Raw genomic sequence first — 19,209 nt, forward strand, 5'->3', positions numbered from 1 at the left:
TGTTCTCCCCTACTTCTAGACTGTAATTTGTGTATAACAGCTCAAGTTATCTTACATCAGTTATCTTACATCTCAAGTTTGCTGTCCCACCCTAAAGTCTGTGAGTTTCAAAGGGTCTGTGTCCAGCTGGGTATTTACAAAGTCGCACCACATGTTGGCACTGTTGAGTCAGCACCAGCGGCGAACCAATCGTGTGCGCTGCCTGGCTGACGTCACACGAAGCAGCCAATGGGCACGGAGCTTAATGAATTGCGGTTTCCTCTTGTGGAGTTTGAATTTTAGAACGAGAGCGACCCAAACAGACGGTGTGTGTGTGCGCGTGTGTGTGTGGAATTAAGGAGCATCGCGCCCAAAGTAAGTGCAGCTTATTTTGACATTTTAACCCTCATAAATTAACGATTTACTGCAGCAGTAAGTTAACTTTGCCGCACGTGTCATTTAACAAGATATTTACTCATTTCCAGCCGTTGATTTGTGCTTAAAACCCAAATGACCGTTTGCTCAAACGTTGACGTCCAACACGAACTGTATGCTGCTAACGTAATGTTTACGGTCCACTGCATATGAAGGTTAGCATCACAAGTTAATTCATCTGATATGTGTTTTGCTAACGTCGATTCGCTAAATAACACTGAAACTAATATGGTAACGTTAACAGTAACGTAAGGTTATGTTAGCTACGATTAACTGAAGGTAACGTAACGTTAGCTAGCTCACATTTGCTAACTTCACAATGCCCTAAGAACCAATTTATTTAATTAACGAGTTATTATGTTATCCTTACTCTCATTACGTTACATTAACGCAAGGCCAATTAACTTAAATCATAATTAACGTTTGCTAGCTAACGTGTTTAATGTCATATGCACAGTAAGGAAACATGTTTCCCTGTACAATGAAAGTCTTCCTTTGCTGTCCACAGAGTGCCAACAATGTAAAAAAGAAATGTATACAACAAAATAAAGTTACGTCTAATAATACGTAATTTTCTGTGATATCAACGTTATAAGATGAAATTGTGCATTGTTATGTTCTTGTTGGGACAAAAGCATTTGTTTTCATCACATCACAATACAGAACTTAGTCACTTGATGATGATTCAGTTTTCAGGTTAGTATTGTTCCCCCCCTTTTGATGAAGATGATGTCTGTGTAGACAGGTTATAAACCATGAGCTGGGCGGTGGAGGAGTGGAAGGATGGACTTCCAGGGAAAGCCCTGCAGAAGATCCAGGAGATGGAGGTCCAGCTGGACAAACTGAAGAAGGAGAGGAGCCAGAAGCAGTTTCAGCTGGACTCCTTAGAGGCTGCCCTGCAAAAACAGAAACAAAAGGTGTGTTGAATGGGTCAATGGATTGAAATTGGAAGAAGTGTAGATACATTAAAGTGTCTTGAAAATAACTTGTAGTTGTTGTAGCTGTACCAGATTATTTATAAATTATACTGTATAAATAAATATGTCTATTAATCACCTGTCTGTCTTTCTCCAGGCGGACAGTGAACGTGGCGAGACCTCTGCTCTGAAAAGAGAGAACCAGTCTTTGGTAGAGTCCTGTGACTCTCTGGAGAAAGCCCGTCAGAAGGTCACCCACGACCTCGGAGTCAAAGAGCAGCAGGTCAGTTTCTGATGTGAGAAATAACATCAGTGATGGCAAAAGAAAAGGAAAATTAGGCCCGGCTTAAAGGAATTAAACATGAAAATTTAACTTTCTGTGATCTTGATTAAATCCCTGTCCTAAACCCAGGTGAGCTACCTGGAGGGTCAGCTTAACTCCTGCAGGAAGACCATAGAGCGACTGGAGCAAGAGCTGAAGAAGTGAGTTCAGTGTGTGTTGATATGCATTTTTAAACAAGTGGAGAAGGTGAATTTACAAATGCAACTCCTGCGACTTGCTGCTTTGTCAAACACTGAATAAGTCATGCTTAACATAACTTGATATAAAATATGTGACCCTTGAATGACTGTTGATGCTGTCTTTGTCCATCTGCTCAGGTATAAAAATGAGCTGGATCGCTCCCAGCCTGCTGGCTCCTCTGGATCCTCTTCCTCTGAGCTTCAGCCCTACACTACTCCACAGAAATGTTTTTCTACCCCAGCTCCTGTCCCTGCTTACAGACAACAGGGTATTTTATTTTGTTCTAATATTCTGTGCCTCAAGTTCATGTTAAATGCATTTTATAAATTCATATTAGATTTTCCTTTTCTACATTTAGTTCTTAACCTCGGGTGTTCGGTTTCCAGTTATATTCATACATTTCAAGCTGGTGCTAAGGCCAATCTTAGTGATATTGCTGCATCTCATCTACTTGGGAATTTGTATTTGAGTTAAAGACGTGTGTATTTCTTTTCCATAGATAACAGACTAGATGAGCTTCAGGAGAAATACAGCCAGGAGGTAGAAGAAAGAAAAAGGCTGGAGACTGAACTCAAAGTCATGCAGGTTAAAGTGAGTAAAACATTACTTATATTTGTTATGCAGTATGTTTCTTTCTAGTTGATGATGTTAACCTATCTCTTCTCTTTCAGCTGTTGAGTCAGTCCTCAGTCAGTGTAAGCCACAAGGACATTGCTGCCCGCCAAGCTGGATCTTCCATATTCCCATGGCAGGAACAGGCCCACAGCCGCCTGTCTCAGGATGCAATGGAAACGCCTCTGAAGAGGCGGGGGACGTCCCTGTGGGATGCCCACGAGGAGACGCCTATTAAAGCCAGGATGAGTGCCTCGATAGTAGCGCAGAGTCCCAGTGGATCCTCCCAGCAGATGGAGCAGCTAAAGACCATTAACCAAGGTGGACTGCTTATAATTTATCTTAGAATTAATATCTGGTGTAGCATTTGATATTTTTTCTGTGAGATAGACAGCCTTTTATTTTGTACCTCCACCACCCTTGAAAAATGTATTTGGCTCCTTTTTGTGATTAGATAATCTGTTCATGATCAGCTCCTGGGCTTTAATTTGTACTGTTTCTTCATCAGAGCTGCGTAGCCGTGTGTCAGAGCTGGAGAGAAATCTGTCCACTCAGGAGAAGGAAATTCGTAGCCAGACCTCTAAGCTGCAGGAACTACAGACCCAACTGAACCAGGCCCGCAAAGAGCTGACTGAACGGGACAGAGACCTGACCAAGACCAGACATGAGCTGAGTCAGGCCACAGACAGACACCAGCAGGTTGAAGCCAAGGTAAACTTCCATGAGTGGTACAAAGAGACATTATCAAATCATATTTTGTTTTTGTTCTATTTCTTCTAGACAGTATTGATTAAAGTTGGAACGATGGGTAAAAACTGACAAAAATTCTGCTTCTTAGTGTTCATCAGTTGAGCAGAAGCTGAAACAAGTCTCGGAGGAGATGAACTGTCAGAGGCACAACGCTGAGAGCTGCAGACGAGCCCTGGAACAGAAACTCAAAGACCAAGAGAGAAACAGTCAAAAGGTGCAGCAGCCTGCAACCTGCAACATTCTAAGTAAAAATGCAATTTGTGAAATGTTAATCAAAAATTGTTGTGCCTGTTGTATTTTGTGTAGGAGCTAGCTCAGCTGCAGAGTTCTCACCAGGCTTTGGATCAGCAGCTGAACCAGACCAGAACCAAGCTAACACAAGAGCTCCAACAGTCTAAAAAAGAGTGCAACATGCTGCAGGCTGACACTGAGAAGGTAGCTGTGTAACATCTCTGCTCTGCTTCATCTACTCTGATTCAGTCCTTCCTCACACAGCTTGATAATTAACTTGGATAACTCGGAGTCCCTTTTTCTAATGAAGGGTTTAGCCTCGGCCCTTCTTCCCTTGGGTTAGGTTTCTTCTCCCTTGTCTTAACTCCTGTCTCCTTTTGCTCCTTTTTAGATGAATTTCCAGAAGAGTCAGATGGAGAGGGAGGTGGAGGAGCAGAAACAGAAATTGCTGAGGTCTGAGCAGAGCCTCCAGGCCAGCCAGACCAAAGAGCAGGAACTCCGCAAGAAAATGGAGGTGAGGTGCTAGAATCCTTATAGAACATCCAATTAACTGTGAATTGATATCTCACTGGCAAGTCTGCTGGTATAACTTCATCTTTACATGTCAAAAATGGCACCAAATATCATTAAATTTAAACACTCTTCGCATTCCTTCCTCCAGGAGCTGCAGAAAGAGAAGAACACTTCGACTGTTCAGTTGGACCAGAGCAGCAGACGCCTGAGTCAGCTGGAGGAAGAGAAGAAGAGTGCAGACCAGAGCCTCAAACGCACCCAGGGATTACTAGATGACATAAAAGGTGAATTAATAGGAGGCATTGATCGCAGAGGGTAGCAGTTATTTTAGAGAACTATCTGAGGTTATCTCTGTTTTTAACCTGCTTGTCACTTTCGATCTTCAGCAAAATCAGAAGGGCAGGCGGAGGAGCTGAAGAGACTTCAGGCTAAACTGGAGCAGCAGACTCAGGCTTCGGCCCGGGAGCTGGAAAACATGAAGAAGACAATTTCTGATGCAGAGACCAAAAATGACAGGTAAACAGTTTTACTGTAGAGAAGAAGGAGGCACAGTCAAACTTGCGAGAGAGCAAAGCATATACTATATCTGTAAGTTGCTCTTTAATCATTGTGAAAACTTTTATTGCACCGTAGATCTCAGAATGACCTACAGAAACAGAAGCAAGAGGCAGAGAAGCTGACCAACAGGCTGACGGTCCTGGAGAAGGAGAGCCAGGAGCTGAAATCCAATCTCACTGTGAGTCAGAACGAGTGTAAGGAACTGAAACAAGAGCATCAAGCTCTGCTGGAGTGGAAGAAAGAAAAGGAGACCTTGATTAATGAGACTGAGGCTGTGCAAAAAGACCTGACTGATAAAATTACCAACTTGGAAAACAGTCTCACCTCACTGAATGAAGCTACTGATGAACTAAAGGTAAGCTGCACTGGTTTCCAATATGTCCATGTAATTTGTCTTCATTGTAAATATTCTGATCTATCTGCTCTCTATGACTGAAATAAGAAATACAATCAACTCCTAAATACAAGTGACATCAGTAATCTTTAAGGAGTTCACCCTTTAAATATATTTCTTTTCACTTTTGTAGAAGAAGCTTGTGAGTGTAGAGGGAGAGAAGACCAGTCTGTCTGCTCACATCGATTCATTGAAGGGAGAGCTCCTCAACAAGAGCACAGAGTTGGAGGAGAAGGAGCACAAGTACAACGAGCTCCAATCTAAGTTCACTGAAGCTGGGCAGAAACACACCAAAGACCTGGAGAATGTTGCTGTACAAGTGGCCCAGCTTGAAAAACAGGTGATTTTTGTGGTATTGTTTTGCTTGTTTGTTTGTACATTATAGACAAATATTAAGTGTGGGCCCAAGTTTTGGTTTTGGTAACAGGGTAACCACAAACATTTTAAAACCTGACTAGACTTAAGGCAATACGATTAGTTGTCATTGGTTAAATGTTCCTTACTCTTTTATCTGAACAGGTCAAAGATCTGGATTTGTGTCTGCAAAAGGAGTCGGCTCGAGCAGAGCAGGCTGAGAGGACCAACACAGAGCTGCAGGACGAGCACCAGGCAGCCTGCGACCTGGCTCGCTCCAAAGACCAGCTTATAGAGTTGGGCCAAGCTGAGATCAGCCAGCTGAGAGAGAGCCTCGCTCAGGCCACCGCACAGCAGGAGGAGCACAGTGCCAGGTGGGACTTTTATTTTTGTTGTTGTTTTAAGTTCATCATTTGAATACAGCAGCCATGCAATGAACCCTAACTTTATCAACTTTATAAAATTGAGACTGGGTCTGGGAGGTGTTGATTGTACCAGCTTCACTGTGCAAGATAAGATTAGAGGGTTTAAGAGGAATAGATACAGGCACAATAAAGTACTTAAAAGTATGACATGCATATTGAGTCCCCATTATCTTCATGGGGAAGTGAGGTACGTTGCTCTTGACATGCATATTTTCTGTCTTTGGTTCTGCTCTCTACCAGGTTGGCAGAGGAGAAGGTAGTCCTGCAGAAGCAGTGTGAGGAGAGTGTTTCAGCGAAGGTAGAAGAGACTGAACAGCTTAAGCTGCGGTTGGAGGAGGTTCAGCAAGAGCTGCTGCTTGCCAAAAACCAGGTCTGTCTCAAACAGAGAGGCTTTAACAGATCATTCTTTTTGCTTAACAATTAGTCTTTTGTTCTGTCATGTCTTTACGCATTGAGTGCTTCTTATTACAGTGTCAAACTAACTCTATCCTGCTGACCTTTATAATGTCATGCCCTCTGCTTTTTCTTTACTCTTGATTTTATTCTTTACCAATAGAAGAACCAATAGATTGTTGAATCCTGTGTTCATGTTTCAGGTCGGTTCCATGGATCAGTGCCTGAAGGTCCAGGAGCAACTGGGAGCTGAGCTGCAGAGACAAATTAAGACACTGACGGAAAGTGAAGAGGAACACAAAAGACTGAATGAGAAAAAGTCAGAAGAGCTCAAGCAGTTAGTGGAGGAGCTGAAGGATCTGCAGAGTGACACAGAAGAGATGAAGCAGCAGCTCAGAGATGCTGAAGCTCAGATTTCGTCTCTTGAGAAACAAAAGGCTGAGCTGGAAAATGCAGCTCAAGAGACTAAGAAAGAGGCTGAGGTAAAATATTGCTCTCTTTAAGAAATGTATTGTGTTTAGTTACTTCTAGAGATTTTATTGGCTGTACTTCTTACAAATAATAAACCCAAATCTGTTTCTTATTAAGACCATCCAGCTGGCTCAGAGTGAGAAGATCAACAATCTTCTGGAGCAGATATCCTCTTTAGAAGACCAACTAACTGCAAGCAAAGATGCAGCAGAGAAGCTTCCAGTCCTGCAGAATGAACTGGACAAGGTCAACCTGTCCCACGCTGACCTCAAGAAGTGTCTGGAAGCGCTTGAGGAAAGTCACTCTTCCGTTATTGAAATCAAGACCAACTTGGAGAGCACCCTGACTGAGAAAACCAATCTGATTGTTGCTTTGGAGAAAGAAGTCAAAGAGCTCACAGAGAAGATGAGCAAAGAGTCCGAGAGTCACGCTTTGGAGATTGAAAATGCCCTTAACAAAGAGAGACGTCGCGAAGAGCAGCTGGAAGCCGCTAAGCAATTAGTAACCGCGGCTAAAGCGGAATCAAGGTCTCGGCGGGAGGAGATAAAGACCATGAAGACGACTCTGTCTGCTGCTTCACGCGGCCTAGAAGAGAGAGACAACATGGTGAAGAGCCTGAAGGAGAAGCTGAATAAAGCCGAGGCAGAGCAGGCCAAAACGTCAGAGCTACTGAAAGAGAAAGTGGTTGCCATGAACAAAATCAAGGTTGGTTACAAATGTATTCTTGGTTATGATTCAGGCAGTGGAAACAGTTTCATATTATAGAGAGGAAGGAAGTCCCGCCCCTTCCGGTGGACCACCATGGGACCATGGGGGATCCCCAAAAGGGGGGGCGGGGAATTCCACCTCTTGGTCTTGCCTGGCTGAGGATATTGTAAAAAATAGTAGATCAGAAGAAGTAAATCTACTAAATGTGATGAGTCATTGTCTCATTTACCGATTTCATTTAATTTTTCGCGTTAAGGTGCAGTTGGAGATGCTGCAAATGGACCTGGAGGACAATGAGACGGCCATGAACTCCTTTGACAGTCAGGTGGAGGAGCTAAAGGGGACCATAGAGTCACTGGAGGCTCATCTAGCTCAGAACCAGACCCAGATGTCTGACATGGAGGCCATGCTGGAGGAGAGCAAAGCCCAGGTAGAGTCACTATCTTACACAGAAAGTAGTTATTTGTCGCAGATGCTTAACTTGGTGTGGAGATTAATATTCATCACTGTGGAGCTCAATATTTTAACACATTTCCATAAAATCTAAATGTGTCTTATAAATGCCTGATTTATTTAATCGTCTAAAATTCAGGCAGCAAATCTTTTCCATCTCCTGTCTTCACTGATGTTCTCTGCAATTAGATTTAAAGAAATATGTGCATATATTGAAATCGGTATCTTAAATCAAACGGGTGGGGAAAATATCAGCATATTGGACACCTGCAAAAATCCAATATTGTGGTGGAAGGAAAACATCCCAAATTGTATTAAATCTAATCTCTTCTCAGGTCTCTGTCTTGGAAACCCGGTTAGAGGAGGTTCAATGTCAGAACTCTGCGCTGGAGTCACAATATTTCACAGCCAGGGAGGAGCTGATGGAGAGGAGCTATGAAATAACTCGACTGGAAGAGGACGCTGTCAAAGGAAGCCAGCTGGAGGAGAACATTGCTACGCTAGAGTCGCAACTCAGGCAAAGCACAGAGGAAAATGTCAAGTTAGAGACAGCTCTCAGGCAGATAATTGAGGACAAAGAAAACAACCTTACGCAGTTGCTACAGGAGAAAAACAACCTTGAGAGTACTATGAAACAGTTAACCGACGACAAAGAGCAAGTCAACGCTGAAATTATTCAAGTTAATGCACAGAACAAACAGCTGGAAGCAGATTTAGACAAGCTCGCTGAAGAGAACAAACAACTGCAGAATAACGTTGAGCAGTTTAGCGATGAGAGGCAAAAGGTTGATCGAATGACTGCAGAGAAACAAGAAGCTGAATCGACCCTTAGGCAGGTCATCGAGGAGAAAGCCCAACTAGATGTTGCCTTTAATCTGATGAGCCAGGAGAAAATCCAACTTGAGGCTCAACTAAGCGAGCTAACCACAGAGAAAAATAACTTGAGTCGAGTCGTTGAGGAAAAGCTTCAGCTGGAAGATAACTTAAATCAGCTGATGGAACAGAACACCAATCTACAATCTGTTTTGAATCAAGTGATTGAGGAGAAGCTGCTGTTGCAAGAGAGCGTAGAGAGTTGTGAAGATGAGGTGGCTTTACTTAAAAAGGAGAACGAGCGCTCTGAGGGCTCACTAATGTCCTTAGTACAGGAGCTCCAGAGGCTGAAGGAGCTGATCGAGCTGAAGGAGAAGACGACCGAGGAGGAGAACAGAGAGAGGTTCAGTTCATCTTCAGCTGCGTTCAACTTAGAAGACTCGTTATAGCTTTTGTGCTGTTAACAAGACTTTTATGTTGTGTCACAGGAGCCAACAGTTTGAGGCAGAGCAGGCAGAACTGCATCAGAAACTGGCAGCCTTACAGAAGGAGCTGGTGGTGTTGAAGCAGCAGTACGATGCACTGCTACAGCAGGTGGGCCAACAACACGGCCTCATACAGCAGCTCTCAGAATCGCAGGCAACCCAGAGCTCAGGAGACAAAATCAGCTCCGTGGAGTCTACAGAAACTGATGGTGAGTGTAAGAAAAGTGTAAATGAAACACTGCTGCTACTTTAGTATGAATACATTTTTCTAAATGTGACTGTTTGCTCAGCAGAAGCAGAAGGACGGACTGACATGGAGCCAACACTTGATACAGATCCCGAGTCCCTTCCAGTGAAAGAAGAGCTGACCTCGACGGTGTCTGAGCGCCAGTCTGACGAGGCTTTCAGGTACAATGAGTTTTGTACGAAGCTCAAATGCACAAATATAATTGTTTTGTTACGTGGTAAATGAATCTGATCTCCCTCAACCCTGTTAGTGAGAGAGAGCTGGTCTTCAAGGAGGACACCAATGAATTGGCGATGATCCAGGAACAGTCGGACAATGAGAAGGAGGCGTGTGTGGCCGATGTAGAGGAAATGGGTGGTAATGAGGAGGAGCAGCAGCAGACCTCAGACCAGGTGGATGATAATTATTATAATGTCTATTTGTGCTTCAGTCATGATGCTTGCATGTGTTGAACATGGGGACATTTAGCATACAGCAGCATTTTCATCTCAAAAATGTTTGTATGTATTTTTTTAATTTATGTTTAAATTTATGCTGTCTATACCTCAAATTGTTTAGAAGTTTATGGTCGAGAGAATGATATTTTTCTGTGAATATGTTTTTATAATACAAACAGAATGACCTTTTTTAATTTTGTCGTCTGTCTCGCAGCTTCCTGAAGGCAGCAGTAGTCCCCCAGATGTTCTTGAAAGTAAACCTGAAATCTTCTGCCTTTCTCCGCCATCTTCCTCTCTTGGTGAGAACAGACAGTTAGAATCCTCTGGTGAGTAATTGACTGGTGCTTACTGCAGTTTTAATTAAAAAAAGAAAATGTAATTTTCTGCAATAATGCTTTAATCTTTAATCTCCGGCAAAAATTCAGCTCAAACCGGTGCATCACGCTGAGCAGTTAGGACACAAACAATGAAATAAATCAGTGTACTTGCAAATTTAGATGTATTCTCATGCACACTATGAATTGTTGCTATAAATCTGAACAATGATGTTTGAATAACTTGTGTATATTCAACCTGTCTATCAGCGACTGAGTCATCCCAGGCACAAGAGGACTTTGACAATTACAAGGAAACAATTGCAAAACAGGAAGATGAACTCCAGACCCTGCGTGCAGAGTTCGACCTTCTAAAATCCGACCTCGCACTGAGAATGGAGTTCACCTCTGAACTAGAAGTTCAAGTTGAAAACCTGGAGAAGAAAGCTCACGCAGCAGAGGAGGAGGCACAGGGTGCAGCACATAAACTGAAAATCTTCCTGGAGGAGAGGAAAAGTGTTGCTGACCAGGTAGGGGGAAGAAATTACTGAATGCCGAATACAACTTGAATAATGCATGCCATTTACGTCATTTACCATTATACGGCCACTTAAATATAACTGATACCAATACTGGATGCTTATTTTTCAGGTGGCTCAGCTGTCAGAGGAGAGGGAGACGTTAACTCTGCAGCTCCAAACGTCTAAATGCCAGCTGGCTGATGTGATGGAGATGCTGGAAGGACTGGAGATGGCCAAAGGTATATACCGAGCCACAACGTACACAGACTTGAAGGTTTGCATTGTGTTGTCGTCTGATTGATTCGGTGTTTTTCTTTGGTTCTGTAGGTGGATGGGATGAGAAATTCCTTCAGCAGGAGAGTGAGCTGAAAAGGGTTCGCTCTGAGAAAGCCAACCTGGAGAAGCACATCCTGGGCATGGAGTCTGAGCTGGACACCCTGCAGGACGAAAGGAGCAAGCTGAAGGGGGAGATGGAGACCCAGAGGAGGGCCTGCTCCGGCTTAGAGCAGCAGATAGAAACACTCTCAACAGAGGTGAGCTAAAACATCAAAGTACTGTATGTATAAAAGCTAAATTAATGTGCACGTGTTGGTGGAAAAGTGAATGTCAAGCATGTCAGTTCTTCCTTGTCCAGATGTTGTTGAACATGAGGCTTACTGACTAATCTGTGTGACACAATTATTCTCACTATTCCTCCAGACAACCGAGCTGAGATCTGAACTCGTGTCCTGCACTGAGGAGCGAGATGACCTGAACCAGTCTTTGGGCCAATGGAGGGAGAAAGTTTACAGTCTAGAGAAGACCAACTGTGACACCAGAAACTTAATTTCCATCCTGGAGGATGACATCAGAGCAGGGAGGAAGGAGTATGAAGCCCTTCAAAGCAGCATGGAGAAACTGAAGACAGAGAGGCAACAGGTATGTATGTGGAAAATTCCAGGGACTGACTGATACAGGTCAAGAGAGGCTTTTATTTAGAGTTGACTTGCATCGACTGTAAAAAGAAATGTGCGTGAATCTGTTCACCCATTCCCTTTTCTTCCACTGAAGCTGTTGGAGCAGATTAAGGCGCTGGAGCAGGCAATATCCCATCAGAGCGGAGAAAGAGCGGAGCTTATCGGGCAGCTAGACAAGATCACAGAAGACCACACCTCAGCCTACGAGAACACTGAGTCCATGGTCGGCAAGATACAGGTGAGAGGGATTGTAAGATAACTCTGAGAACCTGTTAGTACAATGCTTGCTCTTTGTTTTGTTAGTTAAAAACAAGATAAAGATTGACAACCACCCTAACATACTGATGATATAGATACAGATAATCAAATAGAAACTCTAAATGGACACAAACCTTGTAACCCTTTCATCAAAGATTCTTTAGAGTTCATAAAATGTTTGATTCCAATCCTTCCCTTTCCCTCCTGTTTTTCCTCAAGGCGTTGGAGGGAGAAGTGTGCCGTCTCTCACAGTCCCTCGAGGCCTCTCTGCTAGAAAAAGGAGAGATCGCTTCTCGCCTGAACTCCACACAAGATGAGGTCAAGCAGATGAGAACTGGTATTGAAAAGCTCCAGGTCCGCATCGAGTCGGACGAGAGGAAGAAAAAGAAGATGGGAGAGCTGCTCAAAGGTGACTCTTGACATCCTTTTGAAATAATCTTGAGTTTTGTGAGTTGGTGTTGGCCTAAAATGTGACTCTTTATCTTGTTAGCTGCTCAGAGAAAGTCTGATTCACTGCAAGATCGCATTGATGCCCTGGAGCGAGAGCGGGAAGACGTAGAGCAAAGTCTGGAGGAAGCTGTGCTGCAGGTATTCTGATGGAAACACGTGTATGCTAGAAAAAAAAACGATATGTCTTTGCCAGGATCAATAATTGGTCAACATTCTCTCACCTTGTTTTATGTTCTTCCACAGGCTGAAACAGCCAAAGCTGAGCTGGAGGAGGAAAGGGGAAAGGTACCTTCATATTAATCTGCGTTCTTTCCTTATGTTCTAATCGTAAAACGTGACATGAAGCAATATATTAACCAGATTTCTCCTCCCTTTCTTACTTTCTGTCATGCTTTTCCCTTCCTCTCCTCCTGACCCTTAGGTGGAGGAGGAGAAGAGGGAGCTCAGCGACAAACTATCAGAGCTCTCAGCCACGCTGGACGACCTGAGATCTGAGAAAGAACGCATGGAGCGAGAGCTGGAAACAAAAAACCGAGAGATAGAAGAACTGAAGGCCGCCAAGGAGATGCTGGAGAGAGGGCTGGAGAGGGCAGAGGTGGATAGAAGAGAGGAAGAGGAGCGACAGAGAAACATGGTAGAGGAGCTGGAGAAAGGGATGAAAGAGGAAGCGGAGAGGCAAACGAGACAGGTGGATGACCTCCGGGCGCAGCTGGAAGCCTCTCGGCAGAGAGAGGTCTCCCTCGAACAGAAGAGTGCAGAAACTGAAGAGGACAAAGAGAGGATGCAGTCCCTGTTGGTGGAGGTGGAGAAAGAGAAAACGTGTCTGCAGGCCTCTCTGGAGGAGTGGCAGACGGAAGGAGAGAGGCTCCGCTCTCAGGCAGAGGAGTTGGAGAAAGAGAGAAACAACCTGAGGACCAGCATTGAGTCTTTGGAAGAAGAAATCAAGGAGCTTAAAACACTCATAAAAGCCAAAGACGAAGAGAGAGAAGAAAATGGACGTCAGGCAGAGGAGAAGGAGAAGCTGCACTCGACCCTGTTTTCTCTGGAACAAGAGCGCGATAACCTGCACCGCTCGCTCGCATCTGTAGAAGAACAGAAAGAAAGACTAGAACAAGAGAGGGCGACGTTGGCTGATGAGAAAGAGAAGCTTCTATCTAACCTCTCCTCGATAGAAAAGGAGAAACATGACATGCAGCAAACTCTCTCTGCATTAAAACAAGAGAAGGAAAGAATAGAGGAGGAGAAACAGAAGTTAGAGGCTGAGAAAGAAGAATTAGTGTCTTCGCTGTCTTTGATTGAAGTGGAGAAAAATAACTTGTCTTCAGCTCTGTCTTCTCTGGAACAAGAGAAGCAGAGAGCAGAAGAGGAGAAAGAGAAACTCTCAGAAGAACAAGAGAGACTTCAGTCTGCAGTTTCCTCTATGGAGAAGGAGGTGGAGACACACAAGCTGTCTGTTGCTAAGCTCAACGAGCAGGTACACACACACGCTGTTTACTTTGACTTGTTTATGTCACTGTTATGTTCAACACAACATGTTGAAAATGTCAGCGCAGCAGTATGTCACCACAAGCTGTTCGTAAACCATCCTGGAACAGAACAAGCAGCACTAAGCTGAATCTGCCTGTGGCTTTAACATGAGTGAGTTTAACCATTCAAAGGCTTTAATGGGAAAAGTAAAATAAACGGACACTGGTGTCATCCTTAAAACTGAAGCTGTGCAGATGATAACTTTTTATATTTTATTTCCACACTTAATCATCACACTTCCTCTCCACCCATTTCAGGTGTCCGAGCTGACCTCTAACACCGCTCGTCTGTCTAAAGAGAAAGACTCCGCCCTGAGCAAGATGAGTCTTTGGATGACGACCTGCAAACAGCTGGAGCAGCAGAAGCAAGACATGTTAAGCAGCTCAGGTGTGAACATTTTAACTGTCAGAGGGAATACGCTTTATTAAAATGTTTCCATTTAGGATGACAAAGCTGCATTGTGCTCTGAAAACACGGATATTAAATCTTTAGAAAGTAAAGCTGAATCATTTTTTTTCACATTCTCACTACAGGTGACAAAAAGACCAGTGAGGAGGCACAGACTGAGGTGAACCAGCTGAAGACGGAGGCAGAGGAGAGAATGAAGGAAGTTGAGGGCCTGAAGACTGCCCTGCAGCAGAAGAGGACAGAGGCAGAAGAAAACGCTAAGCAGGTGGAGGATCTTAAAGCTGCCCTCGATGAAAGGAAGAAGGAACTAGAAGAGAGAACAGGAGAGCTGGAGGAGATGAAGAGTGAGTTGGAAGAACTCAACAAACTTGTGGAGGACAAAAGCAGCGAGGCGGATGAGAGCATGGAGAAATACTGCAGCCTGATGGTTCGAGTCCACAAACTGGAAGAGACCAACGATGCACTGACGACGCGACTGGAGCAGCTCACCGCCACCCAACGTGCTAACGAAGCTAACGTCCACTCCAGCAGCACTGACGGTACTCGCCGCAGGCGCTCAGCAAGAAAGTCCTCCGCCAACCGTCAGGAAGGAAAGCTGAACGACAACACTGAGAACACGGCTCCTTCAACACCTCAGAGGTCTCCTCAAGGCTCATCTGCAGGGAAGCGGGGTCACCGGGATATCAGTGATAAAGACGCACAGGAGGCCCTGCACAACCTGACAAAGAAGATCAAAGCCAACGCAGTGACGACACCCAAACCAAGAACTGAGCAGGAAGACGAGGAATTCAGACCAGAGGGTCTTCCTGAGCTGGTGCAGAGAGGTACGAATGGTTATTAAGACTCTTAGCACGCGTAGTTTGTTTTATTTACATGCCATATTCTAGTGCGACGTCTCGATTTTACATTCTGGCATCTCATTTAGTGAGATAGAGTACTTTAAAACTTTTTTTAATTATAAGAATGAGCACAACTATGATGCCTGCAGGCCGTAAGTTGAGTATCACTGTTCTAGACCCTCCAGCTTTTTGTTTGAGACACAGTTGTGTGTAAATTTACCTCAACAGACAAACGTGCAGTTTCACAAAATGATGAATCACTAGGTGAAAAAAAAAACTAAAGTTTCTACATCTCCATGAGTTTTTAGTTGCTGTAGCATTAAGAATAGTGACGTTATCATTTGTCCTCTCTCAGGGTTTGCTGATATTCCTCTGGGGGAGGCCAGTCCATTCATCATGAGGAGAACCACAGCGATGAAGCGCAGCAGTCCTCGGCTGGCTGCCAGACAGGCTGCTTCCACACCTGACGGCAAGGTGAGCAGCTACTACCATCACACACACACACACAGAGAGAGAGAGAGGGAGAGAGATTGTCGTACAGCACCCCTCTCCTGGCGCAGCAGCTACACAAAGTGAACGTTCATGCAGGGCCACTTTATTAGTTACACTAGCATGTCAACACAGATGCTGAGTTCTTCTAAGCTGCGATTCAAGTTGCTGTAATATACAATAGACACATTACACAGTAAAGAACAAGAGAGTGTTGTGCACAGTAACTCAGTGGGCTCTGACTGCAGGCATCAGGCACAAAAAGGAGAACGGAGATGTATAGATGTCAGCCAGTGTATCTGTGGTGGTGTGTGTCTTTCTGACTACAACATTTTTGCAGACAACTTGACCGAGCAAGAAAAGAACTCAGCCTGTGTTGAAATATTAATGATGCAAAGTGTGGGGAAAATGCCGCACAGTGTTTGTTGGACTTTCTGAGAGGTTTTATAGGAAGTTACTCCACAAAAACAGACAGGAGTGGCCAGACCTACTGGCTCCAGATTGAATATTAATATAACTGTATAAAATGTAATGATGCACATTTATAAATGATGCAAATGGAAAATTTTCAATTGCACCATGGCTCAAATTATCATGTGGTCATAAAGGCAGTGAAATAGTATCTTTGAGGTCACCATCTGACATCTGAAGGAACCTAGAGAGCTAATCGGGGTCAGAGTTCATGATTTCCACTGACTTTCTGGGTCAGGGAGTGCACATGTGTGCATGTTGGTTTATGTTGTAGGGCCCCTAATATGTCTACAGGATATCCTCTCACCTTTTCCAGGTCAGCTTCTAATCACGTCAGGTCAGCCGAAGTGAACCAGTCGTGTTTGAGAGGATGTAGAGGTTTCAGGTCAGAGAGGTCAAGGGGAAAGAAATGTCTCACAGTCACTTTTACTCGTGTTCATTTACACTCAAGTGTCACTTCTTTCTTTCACAAACACTCCCTACTTTGCTGTTTTCTTGCTCTTTCTGTCACTCACTGTTTTCATCTTGTCATCTGTCCCATCTTGCTCTCCCTCCACAGGTTTTGGGGCCCATACCTCTCCTGAGTCCCTCTGCAGACAACTCAATAAATTTAAGGAAGACGCCAGAGCACAAAGAGAAACAACAGCAAGGAGACAACTGTCACGTTCAGTAGATCGACGTTCACACACGCACACAGTCTTGCACTTGTGATTTATTTGTAGAAATACACACATGCACACTCGTAAACACAAAATATTACCACTCCACTTGTTTTTTTTTTATGAAGACACATTTTTTTTGTTGTGATGCCTGTTTGTTCCTCCATCTTCATCTCTTCACTTCTCTTTGTGTCTTTATCACTGGTTGTCCTTTATTTTCTTTTGTACTGTTCTTGATGTGTAAGAAATCTTTTGATCTTTGTACATACTATTGGAAATATACAGCAGTAACCGCTATGCTTCATCCATCTATTAGTCCTGTAACATGTTTGATTGCTAATGGCAGCTAAGATTTTGTAGATTTTCTCCTGTTTTTATGTTCTAGATATTTTTATAGTTGAAGACAAGAAAAGAAATATGTCTTTAATTCACTTTTGTTTTGACACTTTGCTTTCTTACTGATCTGTGCAACAAATGCGAAAAGCAGGTCTGTATTTTCAGTTAGTTTTTTAGTCATGTATAGATCGATGCCACTGATCATTGTAAATAGTTCAAAATTGCCCTTTTTACTAAACCTTTTTTAACTGTTTTTGTGTGGTGTCTTTGTCACATACATGGGTGTGTTTTGTTTTTAAAACCAATATTTGACGACAACCTTTTGAAGAGTTTTCCGAGTATGCACAGAGCAGTGTGTGTGCAGCTGTTTTACGAGCCTGTAGTACACTCTGTCACCACAGGGTGGAGCCCTTTCATGTTCTTGTTTAATTAGCGGCCACTGTAGGTCTGGGGCGAGATGGGGGTTGTCATCCTACACACTGGACCTTTTTTAAAAGAGAGCTCAAGCAACTGTATGTAATGTGTGAAGCAAAGGAGAGGAAACTAGATTTTGAAAGGCTTTTGTCTTGCACATAAACCTGTTTGCTCCACAGACGGGGAAGATTTGCCAGTTGGGAATGAGCACATTTGATTCACGCAGCATTACACCAACTGTCTGTTTCTGAGTTTTTCAAAAGGGTCGTTTTCAGTGACATAAAATGCAGTCTGCGTGTAGTACGACAGCCACAATGTTAGAGAAAAAGCTATTTTTTAAGAAATACCAGTTTTTATGTGTGTGCGCAATGTGTACCTTCTCTTTCTGGAGCCATGTCATTTTATCTCCACTGTCCCCTTCACTGGTAAGTGTACTGTAAATTGGTAAACGTATTGTTTAATCAGTTTCAAACTGATTATAATGAGATTTTGAACATTTGCCAGTGGGGATTTATTTACTAGATGCCCTGCAGAGCCACAATGAGCTCCTTCCAGCTCACCACACACCTGGTAAGAGCTCACTAAATCACCTACAGGTGGTGGTGGTGAGGAAACACCAGCTGCCCCTCAGCCTTTTCAATAATGAATTTTGATTCAGGCACCAAATTTCTAAGCACACGTAATTAGGATTTGCTCTTAAGGGACACAGCAAGTATTATGAAATATTAATGACTGGAAACAAACTCATTAACTAAAGCTGGAGCATGGTAATCATACGGTGATTCTGATTGGCTTTGTAAAGGCCGTCTGGCATTAAAGCGGTCAGCGATGGGTTGGTCTGAGGAGCCAGAACTACTGCACAACTTTCAACGACGGTTTTCAACATCTGAACTTCAACTGAAGCTGCAACATTAAAAATACCCCCCCAAAAATAGCATTTATACACACATACAATCTAATTATTGTCCCTTTGCTTATAGTCCCCAGAATCACCGTCCATCTGACTGTTGCATGTCTTGATGTCTCTACTCATCACTGAATTTGGAAGATTGTGTCTCCATAGCACAAGAAGGAAACGTCTGATTTCTGCTCTTCACCTTTTAATTGAAAACAGTAAATCACGTGTCGGTATCTCACAGCTCATGTCGTCAAGCGTCCTTCACGCTGACTGAGACGATATAAACTCACTGATGTGAATTGTCAGAAGTAATTAGTGGGACTTCTGTGGGCGAACCTTTACGACATGTCTGAGGGACACTGCTTCAGATCAATAACATTGATCTTCTCTTCTGGTGTATTGATGTTAGTATTCTTGATGTGTGCCGACCTTTTGACCTCTTGTTCTCCTGGCACATTAACATGGGACCCAATGGGATGTTCATCAGTTTCTAGTTGGGGCATCACTGAGGTTTTCACATTCACCTGCTTTGCTCATACACTCACTTTATTCTCTCTGGGTGAGGGTGCAGCAGTGCATGCTGGGTTATGGGAACAGCGTGGGCAGGACACAGTCACACACCTCAGAGCGGATCCAGTCCTGCTCTGATGTCTCTGGCTGGAGCTGTTAGCGGAAGCTGCTGTGCCAGAACCAACTGTGGAAGAGGACACGGGAAATGAGGAGATGGGTGCGCTGAGCTATGTTTTCACTGGCACTCGGACTGGAGAGGGTGTGTTTGTGTATGCATGTGTGTGTGTGTCTGTCGTTAGACTGGACGGACTGACAGACCGTCGATCCCCCCGCTGTATGCATGACTTGTCCCATTCTTCACCCAGCAACACTGTGTAAGCAGCAGCTCTCAGGGCCAGAGGAGAGTCACTGACAGGAAGTGTCGACCAGTTTGTATGAACAGGGCAGAGGGGAAAGAGACA

General features: G+C 43.8%; 1 protein-coding gene across 3 annotated transcripts; it reads left to right on the forward strand.

Moving 5' to 3' along the window:
• The first annotated feature begins 270 nt into the window (after positions 1-270).
• cenpf (centromere protein F) lies at positions 271-17,179 on the forward strand. Of its 3 annotated transcripts, XR_014623039.1 has the most exons (39): positions 271-354; positions 1,156-1,331; positions 1,489-1,614; positions 1,744-1,814; positions 1,992-2,122; positions 2,354-2,445; positions 2,526-2,787; positions 2,975-3,177; positions 3,305-3,430; positions 3,523-3,651; positions 3,839-3,961; positions 4,109-4,244; positions 4,347-4,476; positions 4,594-4,873; positions 5,046-5,252; positions 5,432-5,640; positions 5,932-6,061; positions 6,288-6,566; positions 6,673-7,260; positions 7,520-7,693; positions 8,052-8,932; positions 9,018-9,223; positions 9,305-9,422; positions 9,512-9,653; positions 9,913-10,024; positions 10,283-10,542; positions 10,664-10,772; positions 10,861-11,066; positions 11,233-11,451; positions 11,584-11,727; positions 11,967-12,156; positions 12,238-12,335; positions 12,441-12,482; positions 12,619-13,671; positions 13,982-14,111; positions 14,258-14,956; positions 15,327-15,445; positions 16,248-16,316; positions 16,491-16,578. XR_014623039.1 is itself a non-coding variant. In XM_084358617.1 (38 exons), exons 2-38 carry the CDS (start codon positions 1,170-1,172, stop codon positions 16,602-16,604), a joined length of 8,400 nt encoding a protein of 2,799 aa, XP_084214743.1. In that variant the 5' UTR covers positions 271-354; positions 1,156-1,169; the 3' UTR covers positions 16,605-17,179. The 3 variants fall into 3 exon arrangements, 2 of the variants coding, with proteins under 2 accessions (XP_084214743.1, XP_084214744.1); XM_084358617.1 differs by lacking the exon at positions 16,248-16,316 and having other exon boundaries at positions 16,491-17,179; XM_084358618.1 differs by lacking the exon at positions 16,248-16,316 and having other exon boundaries at positions 9,308-9,422; positions 16,491-17,179.
• The last annotated feature ends 2,030 nt before the right edge of the window (positions 17,180-19,209 follow it).

This window comes from Pagrus pagrus (assembly GCF_965226575.1).
Source record: "Pagrus pagrus genome assembly, chromosome: 1".
In the NCBI taxonomy this organism is placed as follows: Eukaryota; Metazoa; Chordata; class Actinopteri; order Spariformes; family Sparidae; genus Pagrus; species Pagrus pagrus.